At 37.3% G+C, this 20,687-nt stretch overlaps 1 protein-coding gene across 2 annotated transcripts; it reads right to left on the bottom strand.

Moving 5' to 3' along the window:
- Positions 1-16,583: 16,583 nt before the first annotated feature.
- mibp2 (muscle-specific beta 1 integrin binding protein 2) lies at positions 16,584-18,952 on the bottom strand. 2 transcript variants are annotated; one of them, XM_023953162.2, is made up of 8 exons: positions 18,673-18,952; positions 18,072-18,162; positions 17,850-17,898; positions 17,452-17,641; positions 17,304-17,375; positions 17,103-17,209; positions 16,917-17,007; positions 16,584-16,829 (listed from the first exon to the last, which is right to left on the bottom strand). In XM_023953162.2, exons 1-7 carry the CDS (start codon positions 18,696-18,698, stop codon positions 16,922-16,924), a joined length of 621 nt encoding a protein of 206 aa, XP_023808930.1. In that variant the 5' UTR covers positions 18,699-18,952; the 3' UTR covers positions 16,584-16,829; positions 16,917-16,921. The 2 variants fall into 2 exon arrangements, with proteins under 2 accessions (XP_023808930.1, XP_023808931.1); XM_023953163.2 differs by lacking the exon at positions 17,850-17,898.
- Between the last annotated feature and the right edge of the window lie 1,735 nt (positions 18,953-20,687).

The raw sequence follows: 20,687 nt of genomic DNA on the forward strand, positions 1-20,687 counted from the left end.
AATTTCCTCACAATTCACTCATTATTCACTGTCAGCCAACCATACAAGCAGAGTTGTGTTGACAGAAAAGTAGGTTACATTCCACTGGATCTTGACGGCCGCGTGTGTGTTCCCCTCCTACTTCCATTTAACATAAAACTCCAATTTTACTTTCACTACGACAGCATGAGTGTGGTACAAACCCTGAAACTGTCCGCCTCTGCCAAATCCTTCCTTGACTGACCCACATCATGACCACAGGCGGGGGTACATGCTTACAAAGATGGGCGACAGATTCCTCACTGTGATGGGGAAAGGTAGCATTGAGGATAAAACACATCCAGCGTGGACAACTTTGTTTAGTTTGTGTATCTTCTCTACAAGTACAGGATGACAGTGCCTGGATGTTTTTTTTCTTTACAAATGTTTCGATTTCCTGTTTCTTATAAATGGCTCAGAGTGAAGGTGAGCTGCTGAGTCCTGGTCTGATGTACTGGTTCTTTTTCTGTGGGGGCATTGTTTGCTTGTTTTTTTTTTTTTTTTTTTAATTCAATTTGTCTAAAACGTGTTAATGATTAAAATACTATTTATATCATACAAACCTATAGATAATAGTAGTAATGACAGTAATATTAACATAACAACAACAGTTATAAAATAATAATAGCAATATCAAATATGTTTGAAAAGGAGCAGGCAGAAACTTAGCTTATTGAATCTTGCAACTTGTTTTTTAAATAATATAATCATGAATGTAATTTAATAATCATAATTGTGTTTATCTTCATCTATATGCAATTATAATAACAGAAGCAACGATATTACAACTCCTTCAGGGTACCAAACTGCTTTATAATAAAAGAAAGTCGAAAGAAAGTTTAAAATAAGACAAATTAAGAAGAAAGAAAAAAACAGCATAATGATCGGAGCCCTAAATGCCATCGACCACAGAGTATTAAAAGCCATTCTAAAAAGACACGTTTTTAGGTGACATATAAAGCTTTTAAGGTCTGATGTCATGCTCAGTCCTGCAGAACTGTAGGAGCAGGTCTGCAGAAGGGCGGTGTTGATTCTCTGTTGCTCCCCTTCTTTGCTGCTGCAGCATATAAATAACCTGAATTCACCTGCGTTTATAACTGAAGAATTTACTTTAGCAGGAAAACGTCTTCTAGCTGACTTCCAGAAGTCCAGTATTTCTGAATAGTAGAATCCAGCCACACTTTTGGAAACATTTGAAGGGATGTACAAAACAATAAATCCCATACCTCACTTGTTTGTGAACTTTTTCTTTTGCATTCCAAGGACTTATTGTTCTGCTTCTGCTCACTTATAAACCTCCCCTGTTGTACCTGCTGACACACAGAGCTTTGGTCTTTGCTTTCCCACTGCTGTTGTTTTGGCCCTGTTTGAATTATGGCCGGGGCGTTTTCACTTCCATGCGTGCGTAGGTTTTCTGTGGTCACTTCAGCTTCCTCCCACAATCCAAAACACTCATATTAGGCTCAGTGGTGATTGTAAATTTCCTGTTGGAGTGAGAGTGTTAGAGAACATTTATATTTATATGGATGTCCAGGATGTATCCTGCCTCTCTATCTTTATGAGAGATGAGAGTTTAAACAGTATATGAATGTCAAATAAATTTTTTACTAAAAAGAGTTTAGAGAATAATTGAAAAGCCGGATATTTGCTGTCTTTTAGATCCTATATTCATAGGGAACTTTAAAATCCAACCCTGAAAGATAATGATGTTTTTAATGCTCCGTGTGGATTTAATGCCAGGAATACAGAACATGTTGAGACATGGATTTGTTTCCCATGAAGCTGCTACACCTTTTTTTACTAACAACACAAGTAAACATAAAGAAGCTAAACAAGCCAAATTTTGCAAAGGTCTTTCTTTGTTGGTTTGTTTTGTTTAGTTGCTTCCTTTTGTCAGATTTTTTAAACTTAATGAATCATTTTAAACATGGACTTAAGTGCCAGAAAAAGCTTTGTAATTAAAAAAATCCTGTTTTGGTGCCCATGGAGGATTGATTTTGAATTGACTAACGCAGATTTTGCTTTTTGCTCTTTGACTTTGCAGCGTTGCAGATTTCCATGCAGCAAAGTATAAACTTTTGGCTTGTCAGATTACAGAACAGCTTACCCTTTCATTCAGTTCAAGCTGAGATCACAGCTTTGTCATTTTTTCAGCACATTTATTAGGATAATTATTGTCTGATAAAGTTTTAGTAATCTCATTCTAGGAAACAGCAGGAAACCTTAAATGGTTCTTAGCCCTTTCATACCTCTCCCATAAAAAATAAACATCAAGTTTATCTATTTATTGAAAGCATATTTTTATTCGGGCTTTAAAAACTTGATAATTTTTTTTTTCCTTTGAATCACATGTGGCAAACTGGATATCACATAATATTTATATCAATACCAAAACCACCAAGAGGCAGAAAACGAGCATCAAGTCTTAAAAAACATAGATTTTGATGCAATAGTTCTTCAATAATACAAGCGGTCTTTTAACATCAAGAGTGAGTAATAAACCCTCTTTTGTGCTCCCTTAGATGACCTTTGAAATTATGTTCAATGCCAGACCAAGATAATTGATATTTTGAAACTTAATCCAGTTATTCGTGAGGCATTTTTTCACTTTCATTTAAAAATTGAATGCTTCCTAGTCTTGTTCCAACTTTTTTAGTAAATAAATTGCTGGAAACAAACTTTAAAATTACTTCAAATAGAAAATTCTTCAGAGGCAGCATTTCACTCTCTATTCAAGTGTAAAGTTGCAAATAATTATTCAGAATATTTATACTATTATGATTCACGCTACACAATGTGTCCCAGTGACTCTCAGATGTTTCTATTTTTACATTTTGACAGAAGTCGTCTTCTCCAGCGGCTGGAACATCTTACAAATACACTGGTTCCGAGGCTGAGTCCTGACATCTTTGAGGGCTTGGTCTGAAATTGTTTCTGCTTTTAGCAATTGGCCGTCAAGAAAAACACAGCCCCTCCTCAGCAAAGCCACAGGCGAGTCACAGCCATGGAACAGCAGTAGATGATGATGTTGCTGCTTTGGTGTCTCAGAAAAGCTGTGATTCAGACTGCTGAGGAGTGGGAGGCTGTGGTCTGCTTCACCCTGGCAGCTCCAAGTCTCTCCTAGCCCCACCACAACAGGATGTACTCTGTGTGCCCATGCTGTGCGTGCTTGGTGTTAAATATTTTCCTGAGATTTTACCATTTTGTTGGTGTGGTAGGACTCATGCATGCAGGCTGCCATGTGAAAATCTGAAGTAGAGGCTCTGAAAAAGAGATTTCTATGGTGTTTTGGTTCAAATTGGCAGAGGATGAGATTGCTGCCCTTTTTCCTCACAACCACATGTTATATAACTTCACATACGCAGGTCTGGATCAGTGGGCAAGGCATTCGTAACCAGGTTTCTATGACTCAGCTGACGGTACCAAAAGCCTGTTTGAGAATAACAGTTTCCCATGCGACTGCTCAGTTATTTCAAAACAGTTTACTTTTCAATCTTACAGCGGCGTGGAAAATTATTTATCCTCTCCCTCACCTTCGAATTTGTCTGCACATTTGTTACGCTTAAATGTTGCAGATCACCAAACTAATTTGGTTCTATTCAAGGACAACTCCTGGACATAAAAAATTTTTGTTTTTTCCAAGTTATGGTTTGTTATAATGAACACTTTTAGAAAATGGGTTACTTCCTAAACCAAATCATTATGTCACACTTGGCAGTAGCCCCCACAATCGAGTGTTTGCAACAAGCGATGATAGGTTTTTCACATGCGAAAAAAGTCCTAAATTTAGCAAATGTCGAAAGGGAAATTGCTGGTTGCCATGGTACATACCTGAGTGGGACAAATTTCTTCATCACATTTGACCTCACACTAGTTTATTGCTTTATTTCAAGGAAACAAAAACAACAACAACAAAAAAGCCAAAACATACATAGATCTATAAATCTTATTTAAGAAACCTTAGTCATAAATACACTGAAATAACTGTGAACAGAAAGAGCAGCCACATTGAAAAAAACCTGTGATAAATTCATGACCAGATCTTTGACGCTCTATTATCTTTTCAGTCATAATATTTTTCAGTTTTGGTCTTTTTAATGGCTGAATCACAAAAACAGGTTTCTCTGGACAACTTTACATGGTCCAGGGTTTAATTCAAATGGGTCAATATTTTGAGGTGATTTTGGTCAGCTGGCAATCCAGGGAAAGTTCAATGCTGTTTCAATTTTTCTGGCTCTCTCGTTTTCTGGAAACCGAAAGCTTCAGAAATCTTTCTGTAACCCTTAAAGTTCACTTGTTTTTATATACCCGTAATTTATATCAAGTCAGGTAAGAAGAGGTTAAATGCTGATAAATGGTACCTCATATCATATCTACCCTATATATAATTTGTTTGGGGATCAGCATTACGAGATCTTTTAATTTGCGTCACTGACAGGCAGATTTAATCGAGGCGTTTTCTTAATGAATCAGTCAAAAGAAAATTGAATCAGATTTAATCCAAAATGCAGTAAAGCACTTAAAGGACACTCTTGTACGCAGATTTCATTCATCTTCAGTTGCCACAAAGATACTTTTATTTAAGTTCCTCCTTACACTGCCCATCTGTGGTCCAACCGTAAAGCAGCGAGCATGCAGAAGCTGCAGGTGACCTACAACTATGCCTTAAGAATTTTATTAAAATGACCACGAAGGTGCATAGCTACAGAAATGTTTGTTGGTGCAGCATTTAACACCCTTCAAGCGCTTTTAAGACACTTAATTTATAGTTTTATTCGTCTAACTGCTTCTAAAAATAGAATCATTTTAGTGCTCACCAACATTAGACACAGCACTTGTAGAATAGTAGCCAAATTGGAAATACTGGTATATGTGTTTTTTAAAGCTTTGTATGTTTTATCACTTTTATTGTTCTTAGTATTTCCTTACTTTTATAGTACTTCTACTAGAGATTTTATTCTATATGACTGTATTTCATTTTTCACTATCTTTTATGTATTTTTGTTGTGTTCATACCTGGACCTTGAGTCTGTAAATATTTATCTATCTGTTAAATACAGGATTCAGGAAGAGAGGAAAAGACAGTAACTCTTTTTCATATCACGCAGCTTTGAATCACTTTTTTTCTAATACAGTTTCTATTGAGCTAAATATTTACTATGAGACTTTTTTCATCAAGTTTTATGGACATTTTTAAAATTTTTGTCAAAAGCATTTATCTTACGAATGTTTTCAGTTTTTCTTAAATGTAAGGCTTTTCTTAAAAATATATTGTTTACTTTAAGCCGTGTCACACAACCATTATGTACATTTTGCACATTTTGGCCTTTTGTGATACATACATGATATTCGTGATTCACAAGTGTTTCTTACGTTTATCATTAGTCGATTTGCGCACATGTCCGTTGAAGTTTTCGGTCGACGGGTCTTTTTGTGAATTTGGTTTTGAGCTGTTAAAAAATTTGTTCGGTTATAAATCCTGCAGTTTCTGTGTATTTAACATTTTTTTATGCAATTATTATGTAATTATTATGCAATTGTGGGTGATTTTTGCAGGATGTATATGCAAACTTGTGGATTTCCATGTCAGCTCCACATACGTTCCACATGGACTTTTCAAGCATGTACCACCATTGTATAACTTTAATATTGCACATGTTACGTAATTGACGCTCAAATCGCTAATTAATTGTATATAAACAGTGCAATAATCACGCACGGTTCAGGTTCTATGTTGATTTATGTGTTCTTTGCGTGGTTTATGAATACTTTTCCTGCGGTTTTAACATGCTTCATTCATGACCCATCAGTGAAAATTTTACATAAAGACCACAATTTTTCTCACTTTTTGTCACGTATATTCACGTATTACCAATTTTCATCCATGCAATATGCGCAAAATGTATGGAGTGGCTGTATAACATGGCCTTAAATGAGTGTATTACTTCCAAGTCCTACAGACCTCACTGCCATAAAGTAATATGGACATGTTTGGCAATGATTTAAGAGAGGAACTTTTCGTTTTTCTAACTTTATTTTAGTAAATACCTTTAAATAGATACCTTTGAATACTTGTTAATATTTTATATAGTCAATATATTTTTATTTTTTATTTTTAATGGTTTGTAAACGATGGTTTGTCTATTATAGGAGCACTTTCTCCAAAGTAAACAACCTCAGTGAGTCTTCCAGCATCTCTGGGCTGCAGCACAGCATTGCAGTGGGTATCGCTCGCTCTCTGATGCCATGTCGGTGTCACACAGTGCTTGTTGTGTCTACACTGTGGTGTACGCTCCCAGTTCCTCTCAGTATAAACACAGACAGAGTGGGTGAACCACAGTAAATGTTTTCAGCTCTGCCACACACACGCACACAAATGCAGATGAATCGTCAGCCCTGCTCCGCTCACAGCTACGCTAGAGTCAAACTTTGAAAACAAGTCCTCACAACAGTTCCAGCTGTCACTGAAGGTTATATGGTGAAAGTGGCTCCTCTGAGACTGCAGTTAAAATGGTAACTATAACAATTCGGATGAAAAACAAGTTGTTGAGGAGCTTGGTGGCTGTGGTGTGAACGGGAAAATTATTTAATTGAGGAAAAATGGTTCCTGTCTCTGTTGTTGTTGTTTGTTTGTTTGTTTTTTTGGGTCAAAAATGCATAAAAGAGTTGGTTGGAATTATGTAATTGTGACAAAGGTGTTGTGTACAGACAGAAAGCCTCAGAGTAGAAGTCACCCCTGCTGCTTGGGACGGTTTGTGGCTGCAAGTCTGCGTCCTGTCTGACCTGTGTGAGGTGGAGATGTTATAATCCAAACCCTAACTGTATGGAGTTAGAGGTCTGATGGCAGGATTTATGGAGTTGTTTACATGCTCTATTTAAGTAACACACAGCAGACTGTTGCTTCCTTTTGCTTTCTGATACACTGTAGAGAGGGGTATGAGGAGACACAGAGGAAGGGATGGGTGCAGCTCAGACGCTCATGCACGGATACATCTACAAACCTACACAAACAAGATCCAGCTCTGCTTCCCTCACAACTGTGGTGGGTGGTGTGGTTTAGAAAACTGCAGGGTTTGTTGTGGTCCGGAGACAGTTTGGGTGTAAGACGCATGTGTCCTTTATCAACACAAAGTTTCTTCATTAGACGTAGGTATGTTAAGATGATAGTGCATTTTTCTCTGCCTGTGAGCTTTTATTTTGATGATTACCAACGCACTAAATTCAAGAAATCTGTTAATCATTGCGTTTTGCAGTGTGTTGTGACTTGACACACCCAGATCAGAGTATAATTATGCAAAGTCTTTGGCTTTATATCCACCAGATTAAAGTGGCAATAGCACAACGCTTTAAAAAATTCCAGGAAAATAGATGGTGGATTTTGATTGAGCGGCAAACTCCACTACTCAAAATGAGCAAATAACAGCTATAAAAAATGGTACTATAATAGGTTCTTTTGCACCTAGTGTTGAGTGTTTTGACAAACGTATGTCAAATTGAGGCACAAACTGTATAAACCGTTAAAATGTGAAGCACCGATTGGACAAATGGCTTAATTTAAGGACAGCTGCTGTTATATAAAGTGAGTACTTTTTCAAACCAAAACGGAACTATTTTGAGACGAATTTAACCGCAAACATATTTTTAACTAAAATAACTTGAAGTAACTGTTTCCTGTCTGAGTTTATCAGCGATTAGATGTATGTAGGTCCATTGTCTTGCAATGTTGCTGTGGATCATTGGGTTTTGGAGTATTTATCCAGACATTGCTCTCTTTAGGCCCCACCACAGCATTTCAGTTGGATTGAGGTCAGGACTCTATTTTTGGGTCTTTCCAAAACCTTAATTCTTTTCTTTTTTAGTCACCCTGTTGCTGATTTTCAGGGGGTGCTTTGGGCTGTTGTTCTGTCTGGATCACCCAGTTTTAGGAAAGCCTTAGCAATGAGACAGAATACTCGCCTCACAAAGATGACCTGTGGTTGACCAACAAGATCAAATCCTCACTCATCACTCTTTGGCCACTGCGCTCAATAGTAATCATGATTTATATCTGCTGCTGCATAGTGCTTGGTTTTTGGCAAACATGACATTTGGCCATTGAAGCTAAACATGTTAATTTTGGTCTCATTTGTCATTTGAATGTTATTCCACAGATTTCGTGCCAGTGCAGTTGGATGCTCCCTTGCACTTGAAATATGTAGTGACACCTGTAATGTCTGGGTTTTAACAACTGGATTTTTATTTTTGCTTTACTCTAGATCAGTGATCTACCACTTTTAACACTAAAAGAGCCTATAGGGCCAGTTTCTGATTGTGAGAGCCTCCAAGTCCTCCTTCATTGTTTAGGAAAATACACTTTATTTATATTTCTGTGGCCATTCATGTATGAAAATGTAGCTTTTATGTTTTTACTATAATTAAATTATAACAGTGTTATATTTTTCTATATATAAGAACTCTAACTTTTTTCTACTGTTGACAGCAGCACATACAAGTTCCTTTCAAAATAAAATACACTGTCCCAAATTAGATCCTCATGCTGTAGCAGATTTACGTGCAATTATAATTTTAATGTAATCCTTGAAGAACTTTGCCTCTGAATAACAACTAGATACTGCCGTACGGCATAATATAAGAATGTGTGCCTTAAACTTACTCTAATAATGAATAGCTCTGACAATAGATGAAACCTTTTACCATCATTTTGCTCAGTTATCTGAGGTGTGCATTTTGAAGGAGTAGAAAAGCACTCAAGGCCTCCTGATTCAGTGCAATTTAAGGAACGGTTAAAAAAAGACATTTTTCTGTCTTCCCTCAGTTTAAAAATCTCAACATAAATGACAACATTTAAAAACAAACCTGTTATGTATTTGAATCATTAGCCTTTTTCTTCAAAGCCAAAGAACCACACTGGAGGAATGAAAGAGCAGTGTATTGCTCCCGAGCCTCAGTCACCTGCTTTTGACAAAATTTGCTAGTTTGTTCTCTCCAGGAAAGATTTCCATTCTATGGAACCTACAGCCCTTTTCTGGGTTGATAGTTGCATCAATTTGCATTTTAGCCCCTTCATGCTTGAATTTATTTCCAATTACATAAAAAAATATTCTTCAGCATTTTTTCATTCAAAGTGATGCTAAATTAAACAGAGTCCTGGATTGAATAGCAACATACTGTGTGAATAGATTAATGAATGCCGATATGGAGGCAAAATGTGTCAGCTTGGTAGAGTTCCATCATGAAACCACTGCTGAGCACAAGAAACAAAAAAAGCTCACCTCAGTTTTGCAGACAACCCAAGGCTTTTGGGGAAAAACTCCACAAGTTCAAAAGAACATGAAACTAAGACTAAAATATGGGTTTGGTATTGTGTTATGGTCTGGGGTCATTTTATTTCTTTAAGTTTTGGAGCTATTGCTGTTGTGGTGAACTGAACCGTGTATTCTGGTGAAAATCCTAAAAGGAGAAAGTCCTCCATCTGCTCATGACAAAAAGCTAAAGCCCATTTAGGGGCTGCTGTTGGACATTTATCCTCAAGCGTGTCCACCTCTGAAAGGTTTAAACAGAACCCCATGGAGATTTTAGAAAGTCCTAATCACTGTCCAGTCCTGAAACCAACTTGCAGCTACAGAGGCTGTGAACAGTAGAGAGGAAAAGCCGGTAGAGAGAGTCATGAGGGAGGAGCTTAGACTCACCACTTATGGAATTAGACCCCACAACAAACCAACTGCAGCTTCCTAATAAATACATAGTTTCCATTCATAAATATATGGTATACTTTATTGGGTTTACTGGATTTTTTGAAAAGTGAAAGAAAAGAAGATAGGAGTCTTCATCAAAGGGACTTTGCTTCCATCATCTCACTCATCTTGACTCTGGGTGTTTGACAAATGGAATAGTCTATTCAAAGTTCTGGAAAATAGACTATATGTCAAAGGAAACATCAGGTACCCAGTGTAGAAAGAAAAGAAGAGGAAGAAAAACACTCCACGGATAAAGGAAAGCAGGCGGTGTCCAAAATTAGAACTTGCTAGTTCTAATAAGACCAAATTTACTGTTTGAGGAGTAAAATTTTGAGCAACATTTGCCAAATGTCTAATAAAGGTTTGCACTAAACTAGAGTAGTCTTGTTAACTAGCTTCTTGGTGGATTTCATCTAAGTTTTTCTGCCATTCTCATATATAGTCAATGCTTCAGAGAAAATGTACACAACTGTTTTTTGTTTAGTTTTTATGTGACACTTAAGCACAACAAACAGAAGAATGTGTCCTTTAGTTTTTATGTATGTTCATTCATAAATCCAATGGAAAGGACCAGGATTAATTCTTTCATAATTGGTGTAAAGGTTGTTCTCAGCTCAAGACAAAACATTACAGAAAAATGTGGCAATTTTTACCAAAAGCCAACCAACCTTCAAAAACTCACACAAAGTTTAGCACGTTAAGTGTGAACTAACTTGCATATATCTTAATTGTGAATTCAACTATAAAAGAATATCATACTTTCATGATTAATAAAGTAGAATAAATAACATATTTTGTTCTTGTGTTTGTATGTAAGCAGGTTTTTGGTTAGAAAGGGGTATGAGGGTGGGGTTGGGGTGAGGGGGACCGGCCCAGTGTTTCGCCCAGGGCGTCAAACTAGCCTGGACTGCCTCTGTGTACTTATGTTGTTTTATTTAATACTTAACTGTCCTTGGTGGTCTAAAACGGACTTGTCCAGTTTATGAATCCTAGGGCCATAGGCTTAATGTGACCCGACTTTAAAGGGATTCAAACCAGGGTCTTCTTGCTTTAACCACTTTTCTACCTTGCGGCCCAACAAATTTAATGTTGATAAAAGAAAAAGAAAAATTTCAAACAGTTTTTTTTTCCATTTTATTTCTTGTCTTCAGATATGAAATTCATGGTAATTTTGGTAAAATCATATTTGGATGTGTTTTTGCTTACTGTGCAGAAATTAAAAGTAAGCAAGTGCAATACAATTTTAATTAAATATTTTATTTGCATTTAATATTATTAAAATGGTTCAAAGAATGTCTGGCCACATGATTGGCCTCAACTCGTTTTCCCCGTCCCAAAGGTGGTGAAAGGCCTTTGCAGCACAGCACATGCTTAGAGTGCTTAGCAAGTATCTGCAACACTAGACTTTTATCTTTCTAATGCAGTGGTCTTACATAACCACTCATTTTTCTTCCAGGATTTTGTAACACCCATTAAAAAATCTCTGAGCAGCCTTCAGCAGAAAGTTAGCGGCACCTCAAATTTAACTTTACTACAGTCATGAAGAATGTTATGAGTTACAGTTTAAGTGCTGAACCATATAAAGAAACAAATAACACTTGCAGTGGTGTGAAAACTTAACCAAAAAATGTAAAGGGGTGACTGTTTGACCCTTGCCAGTTGAGAGTACAGACTCCTTCCCTTTAATCCAGAGTCTTGTCTCAGGGCTTTTATTTAGATAAATTTCATTATTTTGCATGATCTATGACAGTGTTTTTTCACTTGAAATTGAAATGTGCTATGGGAAATTTCTGGCAAAGATTAGGTTGCAACATGGACACAACCTAATTTGTCCATTTCACTAGAAACAATATCCACAATCTGAATTGGTACTCCTAAGCTTGTGTTTTGAGTGTGAAGAAATAAAAACATGTTTAAAGTGTTTGTGCAACCTGAGACTAATTAGGAAGCAACATAAGCTGAAGCCGACATAACTTGTGTTTAATGACACATATAAACAGATGAAATACACTGGAGGTCCTTTTACAGTCAATTTGTATCATGAACATGCAAAAATATTACTCATTGTGATTTCAGGCAGAACCGAGATGCTTAAACACAATGTTGCTGTTGGTGCCATTGCAGAAGCCAAGTCATGTCAACACTCACGCAGTGTGTCTGGAAACCGACACTACAAGACGTGCTACGCTACAGTACATGCCTGCACAAATGCTTTGGTCCATGGCATGCAACATTCAATTCAATTCAATTCAATTTTATTTGTATAGCCCAAAATCACAACAACAGTCGTCTCGATGGGCTTCGAAGTAAAACATGAAATCAAAAGGATCACGAATACAAAGAGTTCAATAGAAAAATACTAAAATGAACTAACAAACTGACTAAGCTATACTGGCATCCCTGCCCTTAGACCCCCCTTCGCGGTAAGGAAAAACTCCCAAAAAAAACGGATTCCGGAAAAAACGAAGAAACCTCAGGGGTGCCCACATGAAGGAGGGATCCTCCCCCAGGACGGACAGGCGATTTACCAGAAATCTTAGAGAAGAATTAACTTATCTAAATCTACAACTACATATATAAAAGTCCAGCAGACGAGCTTCATCCAGCCGTGGTTGTGGGGACAGTCAAAGGCGCGAGTCGAGCCGGAGACAGGAACCACAGCCAGGTGTAGGAGCAGGAGCAGAGACGAGGTACTCGGTCAGGTACAGAGCAGAGACGAGCCAGAGATGAGCCAGAGGCAGGATCCACAGCCAGGTGTAGGAGCAGGAGCAAAGGCGAGGTAAACGGTCAGGAACTGGAGCACGGATGAGCCAACTGGAGTCTGGAAGCACTCCCACTCCCCAGGAGGGGAGAGGAAAAGAGGGACAATACATGAATCGCACTGCACCAAACAGAGGCATGGAGAACTAAATGATAAATTATGATCAAGAATAGAGGAGAGGAAGGGTAGAAGTAAAAAAGGAAAGAGGACAGAACCCCAGTGCACCATAGTTACCCCAGCTTCAACTTCTAGCAGCCTTTTAAAAGAAATAGTTATTATTAAGTTTAATTTAAACAAACTAACATTAAGTTAAATAATCTCTGAATACTAGCTAGTCTGACAATAAGCCTGTCCAAAGAGGAATGTTTTCAGTCTAGCTTTGAATGTAGAAACTGAGTCGGCCTCTCTTACATGAGCTGGGAGTTTATTCCATAAGACAGGGGCTTGGTGGCTAAACGCTCTACCTCCAACCGTACTTTTACTAATTCTAGGAACCACAAGCAGTCCTGCATTTTGCGAGCGAAGTGTTCTGATTGGTTGGTAAGGGACTATGAGGTCCTTAATATAGGACGGGGCCATTCCATGTAAGGCCTTATAGGTTAACAGGAGGATCTTGAACATTGTCATCTGAGCAGTGCATTATGGTTATTTCAATAGTCCTGTAAGTGAAGCTGCAATCAACATTATGTGTGTAAGAACCTTCATGAAGAACTGCAAGAAGAATAAGGCCCCTTCTAAAACCGAGGCCACTAAATGTATTGTTAATATACTGCACACCGTGTATGTACTTCTGCCTATCCCGGGTTGCTTTGCATAAAGGGTCTAAATTTAGCAGGAGAAAAATAACTAAATGAAACAAACCTCACTGCAAACAAGTGGCTTGACACACCCATTCCACACGTGGTTCTAGACTTCTGCAGAAGTTCTAGATGTGTCCTTAGATTACCACTACTGAGGTGGCACATGTTATTAAACCTCATGCAGGGGCCTCATGTACTTCTGAACTAACTGATAATGATGTTCTAGTTTCTGTACTTTATACATTCAAGTCAGCCATTTATATTCTGCTCTTCTTTTTTTCCTGCTGCATTTTCTGCAACTTTCTTGCATCCAGTTAAAATCAATTTCCTAAAACATAAAATTCGAATAAACCTTAGATTAGCCCTGCAGATTGGCAGAGCATGAAAACCATATTGCCTCTATTTATAGCAGAAGGTCTCATACTGCAGTCAAAAGCATTTGACATATTTCCTGCAGTGCTATGCAAAGACGCTATACAGGTTCTTTGTGTAGTGTTCTCTAAATAGAACTTTAAAGTCACTTCTATTGCTTTACTTCCAGTATTTTAGTGGGTTTTGTATTCTCTTTTTCAACAGACATTCATTAATACGAAGTACAAATCGAAAAAAAATCTAAGGAAGGTTATTCACACAAAACTAAAAGCAACTGTATTTAGGTTGGGAAAGTATGGGATGTTTAATAAACATCTTTAATTGAACAATGTTTTTTTATTTATTTTTCATAGGCGAGTTTTGCTGAGTCAGCTCCTGCTGGATCATCAACCCATGGTTATTGCATTTGTGTTTATTCCCTGGACCTTGTTAACACACAATAGATTAAGTATATTTGAGTTGGCAAACTTGAAAAAGTGTTTCTGCAACTGCAAATTGTAGATCCTATCCTCCTGAGGTGATGAATCACAGTGATAACCAGAAGAACATAGGCAAGCGCCTAATATTACATAGTTTTTCACTATTTCTTCTCAGCACTGGCATGGTATATATACTTTTTCAACTATGTCTGAGGTTTTACACCTCTGGAACTGAGATCCATGAACATTACTTGATTAACCCTTGTGCTATCCTAGGCACTTTAACATTGGGAGTTGGGTCATCTAGTTGGGTCATCTTAAATGATTTGTGATCTTCACTGGTGTCCATGGATTACATGAAATCTTTCCACCTTTATCCACCTTTGTCATGGTAGGGAAAACATGTCAATGTAAGGGTGGTGTCATTTAAGATAGCACAAGGGTTACAAAAACATTTTTTTACACTTCTAAAGAATGAACAGTTTTATGTATTTTTTTACTTGTCCTGTCCAGCAGCTGAGCAAAATCATGAAAGCTGAGTGCCTCTTGTGTTGGACATATTTTATTGTTTCATTAGGGGTTTATAAATCTTCTGGCATGACGTGTATATTTGTTTAAACCCCTTTTGTATTTGAGTCTAAACTTTATTTATATTATGTTTGTATACATTTCTTGTTGGAACCGGTCAGAAAAGAAAAAAAAGAATACATAATAAACAGTTTTATGAGGGCAAGCCAACATTTTTTCATGATTATTTGACTCTGCATAATTATGTATAACACGTACCGTAAACTCATAGAAAACAGTGTTCACTACAACAATTTGGTCAGCATATTTTGAATTATGTCATGCAGGTCTAACCAAAATGTTTATAACATACTGCAATCTCCTCTATTTAACATCATATAAGTTAACTAGAAACTGTGTACTTCACAAGTACACTTAAAAGGGGGCATTTTCCATTTAAAAATGTAAATCATGAACAAAGAAGAGGTTAACAGCTCCACAGGTTTAATGTGTGGATTGGTTAGCACAGGGGTGTCAAACTCATTTTCACTCAGGGCCACATCAGCATCGTGTCTGTCCTCAAAGGGCCAGATATAACTTATACAACCAAATGTAATGAAAAATAAATGTAACTACTCCTTAATGTTAAATAACTCATTTATTTATTTATTATAACTTTTTAAAGTGACAATTCCAATTGGAAAGAAAACATATGTTTGCTTGTTACTCTAGCATAAATCCTTTTACATTTGATTCTGTCAGGTTAGGTTATATGGACAGTGTTTAAGTGTTCACATTAAAATGACAGAATGACAAGTGTCTCTCAATATCTTACCAGGGCTTTCAGCACAAATCTCTACAGCTGCCAAGATTTTATTCGATTTAAACATGAATACAATTTCTGCGGAGCCTTGAATAATCACAGTTTGAATGTGAGGAACTCAGGTGTTGTGTGTGTCTGTCTGAACCAAAGAACACCTACTGGACTGTTCTTTTCTGGAACTTTAGGACAAAACTGGATCTGCTTCTCCCATCATCTTCATCTACAGCTTATTTTCCAAACCTGAATTCTGCAAGTTATGTGAAGCAAATCTGTTTAGTTTTATGCCACGTATAAATTACTTAAAAGTTTATATTCTTGTCTCAGTTTGACGTTTTGTGCCCTCTGTTGGAATTTAAAGCAATACCTTTGGCAGGTATGGAAACTAAAAACTTGGTGCTCTGAGGTCACTGCAGAACTCAAGCTTTGCTGCTTCTTAAAGGTTTAACTGCAGTCCATAAAACAAAGCCTTGAAAGTCAGTTTTTACTCTGTTTATATACAATGTTGTTTAACTCCTCTTAAACATTGTAATTAATCAGTTATTGCTTTTAACACCAAGTTATTGTAATTTTCCACAAGTTAACAATTTTCACAAAATAAAGTAGAATGAATTTATAGCACCTGGCTATGATGCAACACCGTTTTGGTTGATTTTAACAAGTTGTAAAAAAACGCAGTTAATCTCTGAAGACAAACTTTTAACATTGAACAAAGATGTATTATGAGAGAATTCACTCCACCCTCAACAAAATAGAAGTGTGGCTCCTTTTCCTTGAAATTGTTACAGTACATTAAACTGTTTTGACAATAACAGATAATTCCTGGTTTTCAATTTTTGACTACTTTTCATCCAAAGTAAGTAAAATTATCTTGTGAAGTCTATAACACCCAACCATATTTCAAAGTATTAAATAGTATGAAGTGAATATAAATAATAAATTAGTTTATTTCCCTTTTTGTTAAAAAATTATAAGCTTTCGTTCACCCAGGCTGGTTTTGGATATGCGAATAATCAAGTTGGCTCATATGACTGCTTATCACTTACAGCAGATGTTAACCAGAAACTATCTGCTCTCTGAAGCCTCACAGACCCAAAGTTACGTAGGACCTGACAGTCATGCCCATGAAGAATTCACCACAGCACAAAGTTTGACAGGAGGATCATTTATTGACATCTGCAACCATCCTTGGAACACTCCAATCAACCCCGTTTCAAGTGTAGGTTGAAACAAAGCAATAAATACGAGATATAAAAGCCTGTTGTGTTGTTAAACATTTATAAAAACTGAAAAAGCTTAGCACTCAACTATATGAGCTGCCAGGTATAAATTTTAGGTTAAAGCGATCTCATGCTTGTAAGTTGAGTACATGCCTCCTGAAGCCAATCAAATGATCTGCAACACAGAAAACACAAATGGTGACTCGCATGACGACAAGAGCCTTTGGTGTTTGGAGTTTCTGGGTGAGTTTTTTTTTTTTACCTTTGTTAGAGAGATTTCTGGATGTTGTTCAGAATGTCGCCGTAGACAAAGTTGAACATTCGTTCCTTTGACCAGGTTCCATCAAGCTGCACTGTAATAGCAACCCATGGAAGCATTTAAACCACTTGCAAAGTCATCAAAAAGTGTGTACAAAGGGGAAAATTAGCTGAAAAAATTGCCACTTACAAACATCAACACATGTCTCCTCCATGATTTTGGTGTGTTTCAAATACATGGGCCACACGTGGCCATCAAACAGGCCGGGGGGGTCAGGCACTGTATAATTCCTGGAGCTGCAGGGAGAGAAAAACCATTTACCATGAAAAGGCTATGACAGAGTAGATAGCACCAAACAAGAGTAGAGAGGGGGGGGGGGGGGGCACGTACCACCTCCTCTTTTTGCATTCTTCGTACGGGATGGAAATAAAGTAGCGTTGGTTCAGCACGTCGATCAAAGGTCTATAGAGGCACATGCAGATGAGTGTTTCTTATTTAATAAGTAAATAAAAGTGACCTTATAGGAAGCTATTCTTACCCATAGGTGTACAACAGGAATCCTTCCACAATAAGGATGTGGTTCTCCTCATCCTCCTTGTTGTCAGACTTCTGGATAATCTCATCATCGAGGTTGTTATTCACGCCGTGAGACTTCTCAAACTTCACCGGGTTCTCCAGCCATGCGTAGATCGTACTCATCATGGCGTCCATGTCCAAAGCAGTGATGACTGTAAAGGCGGGGGGTGAAAAAAAAAAAAAAAAAAACAGGTAGGAGAAAGAGAGAGGAGGCATAAAAGAAAGCAACGATGAGTGAAAAAATATGACTAAAAAGTTCAATTGTGTCTTCAACGCATGCAGATTACAAGTGCCGTAACACTGCAAGCTTGAACAAACACACAAACGCCCACAAAACCCTTCACAGAAACCCGGGCTTACCATCGTACTGCTTAAAGCCATCTTCACCAACTTCAATCTGATCTTGGGGCTGAAACATACATCGAAGAGATGTACCCAGGTACATTCCACTAGGCCTACTCTCTGCTGTATGTTATCACACACACTATGTGATGTTTTTACTCATGTAATAAGTGTTAACATTGTCTTGTTGGGTAAGCTCTACTGCATCTGAAGGTGTCACAGAGATGAGTGTGCGCTCACCTTGAAGAAGTCATCTTGATGCACAACACAGCAGTTGGGAAGGGTCTTTATCAGCCGGTTGGTGAGGGTGGTTTTCCCTCCATTGGTTACGCTGCACAGAACAAAACAATAGAACTGAATGGCGAACAAAAGCAAACCTACACAGAGCAATGTAGACCAATAAATTGAAGTGACTAGTGAAATTTAAGGTGGACCAGCATGTCCCTGTTATAAGAAATGTTTAATAAACATTACATGGTATGAGTTTTATTAAATAAGTCAGTTACAGCAATTATTTTGAAGTTAAAGCCATTTTACTCTTTTTGTTTTTTAGATATTAAAAGACTTTCGTTTTTTATTTAAACGCAAAGTACTTCCGTAATTTAAAATGCTTATTTTTTCTATTACCCCCAAGATGCCAAATTGGGAGGTATAAAACATCACATATGTATATTTTGGGGGGAAAAGAATCACATATACATATACAAACGTGTAATAATAATGCAGAATAGACGACGACAAATTTGACCGCCTTTGGCACGTGCACCGCGCTCGTGGGCCTCACCCAACCCGGTTAGCCGGCTAAATTAGCCTAGCAAACGTGAACTGAGGCTGAACTCACCCGCCGATGCCGATGATGTACTTCATGGTTTTTCTTTCAATTAAAGTTGTGGAGTTTTCAAAAACGATGATGAACCTGATGAGGGAGCACAATGACCAGACGGGAAGAAAGCTTAAAAAGAGAAGGTTGCTGCAGGAAACGTCAACTATTCGATTCCTCCATGGCACTTGAGTGAGTAAGGTAAGAGCAGACACGGGCAGACGCTCGACCGCGGTCTTCCACCGAGAGAGAACTTCGCTGCAGCGACGCTTCTACACATACTAAAAACAGCTCCGTGATTGGCTATTTAAACAACTCCGTCTACGTAAAACCCTGGAGCCGACCAATCAGACGCAAGAGTCACCGCAGTCTCCCCGCCCCTCTCTCCTCACCACAAACCATGAAGCAATGCTGATGTTAGACTCTAGAAATCATCAAATAAAAATAAAGCCTGCCTAAGTATCCATTTATACAGAAAAAGTACTTAATTGTGTTTATTTTCTTTAAGTAAACCTTTAAATGATAGCTAATGCTAGCTGGATAAACCCCAAATCAAAATCTTAGTAACGTGCACATTTCATGCATCACATGCATCAACCAGAGATGAAGGGATCAGGATGCTTTTGAACATTTTTCATTCATCTACTGCACACTGTGACATTAGTACTATCAGCTGGGAGTCATATGAACTCTCGCCCTTTAACTCATGCTGTCTCATTGCACCACCATGGTTAAATGAGTGTCATCACATTCAAATGTGACATCAAATTTCTAAGAACCGAAAGGTTAAAGTGAATTCTAAAGTTTGTTTTAGACTACACGTTTTTGTGTTTTCTTTACAGAAAAAACATTCCCCTAAACACAATTTAAAGTTTAATATTCCGTTTTCTCCATCGACACCTAAATTAATTTTTTTTGGGAAAAATATTCAGATATTTCTGTGCCAAAAAAGGGACTGATTTTTAATTTCTTTTCAATTAATAAAAACAAAGTTATAAAAAAAATTAAATGTTTTTTCAAACTTTTTATGTTTTCATACTATCAATATTTACACTAATTTGTGTTTATGTCACATAGTGTCAACGCTTTCATTGTATTAACTTTTGTTAAAGCTGAGAGAAGGATTGTTAATGACTGGAAAATTTATCAGCTTTACAGAAAATATTCAAATATGCTATAGCAACAAGATGTAGATAAAGCAAAAAAACTCGGTGTCATTCACATGACGTCTTTATACGTCATTGGTTTTTGCTGAACATGTAATCGGCTGAGACAGGATCTTAGGAACAGATTATCTGCAAGACAGTTCTACACCCCTGAAGCCCAATTATTGATTTTTCTGCTGTCATAATTCTAGTGATAATACATTTTTTTACTCACACAGCACATCAGTTTGTACTGAGTGCAGGTGTAAACATTGCATTTTAGATTAGAAAGGAAACAGCTAACTCCCCTGAACACATTTTCTTTACTTAAGTGTTTATTTCAGCAGACCACAGCTGACCTTCCTCCTTTGCAAAGGATTTTCCCAACCAGCCCTGTTTCCTGAGAGTACACAGGAATACTACTCAAGCTGTGGTTTACACCCTCAACAACCTCAACTATGAAGATGGAGTTGCTAAGTCTGGGACTCAGTTCAGCTTGTGAGATTTTTGTTACTGCTTTGACTCTATCTGCAGTTTGGAAACCATAGCAGAATAAAATGATTTATTTTTTTAACTCTAACAAAGCCTGTGACAAAATGTGCTTTCAAATGTACATTGACAAATGCTGTTCCAAATTTTTGATGAATATTTAAAAAACACATGGTCCACATATGTATAAAAACATTACTTATGTTTCTTAAAATAGCTGTGTTTCAAGAACTGTGAAACAAAAAAAAAAATCAAAATTAATCAGTTTTATTCTTTCAGAGCAAATGCTTCACTCTGTCCCTCACCACATCACATATAATAATATATCTGACCAGATTACAAATGCATGTATAAATGTTAATTTCCAAGAAGATTGGGGCATGTCCAAAATGCAAGGATTGT

This window comes from Oryzias latipes, chromosome 3 (assembly GCF_053564925.1).
Source record: "Oryzias latipes strain Hd-rR chromosome 3, Olatipes_Hd-rR_3.1".
Classification (NCBI taxonomy): domain Eukaryota; kingdom Metazoa; phylum Chordata; class Actinopteri; order Beloniformes; family Adrianichthyidae; genus Oryzias; species Oryzias latipes.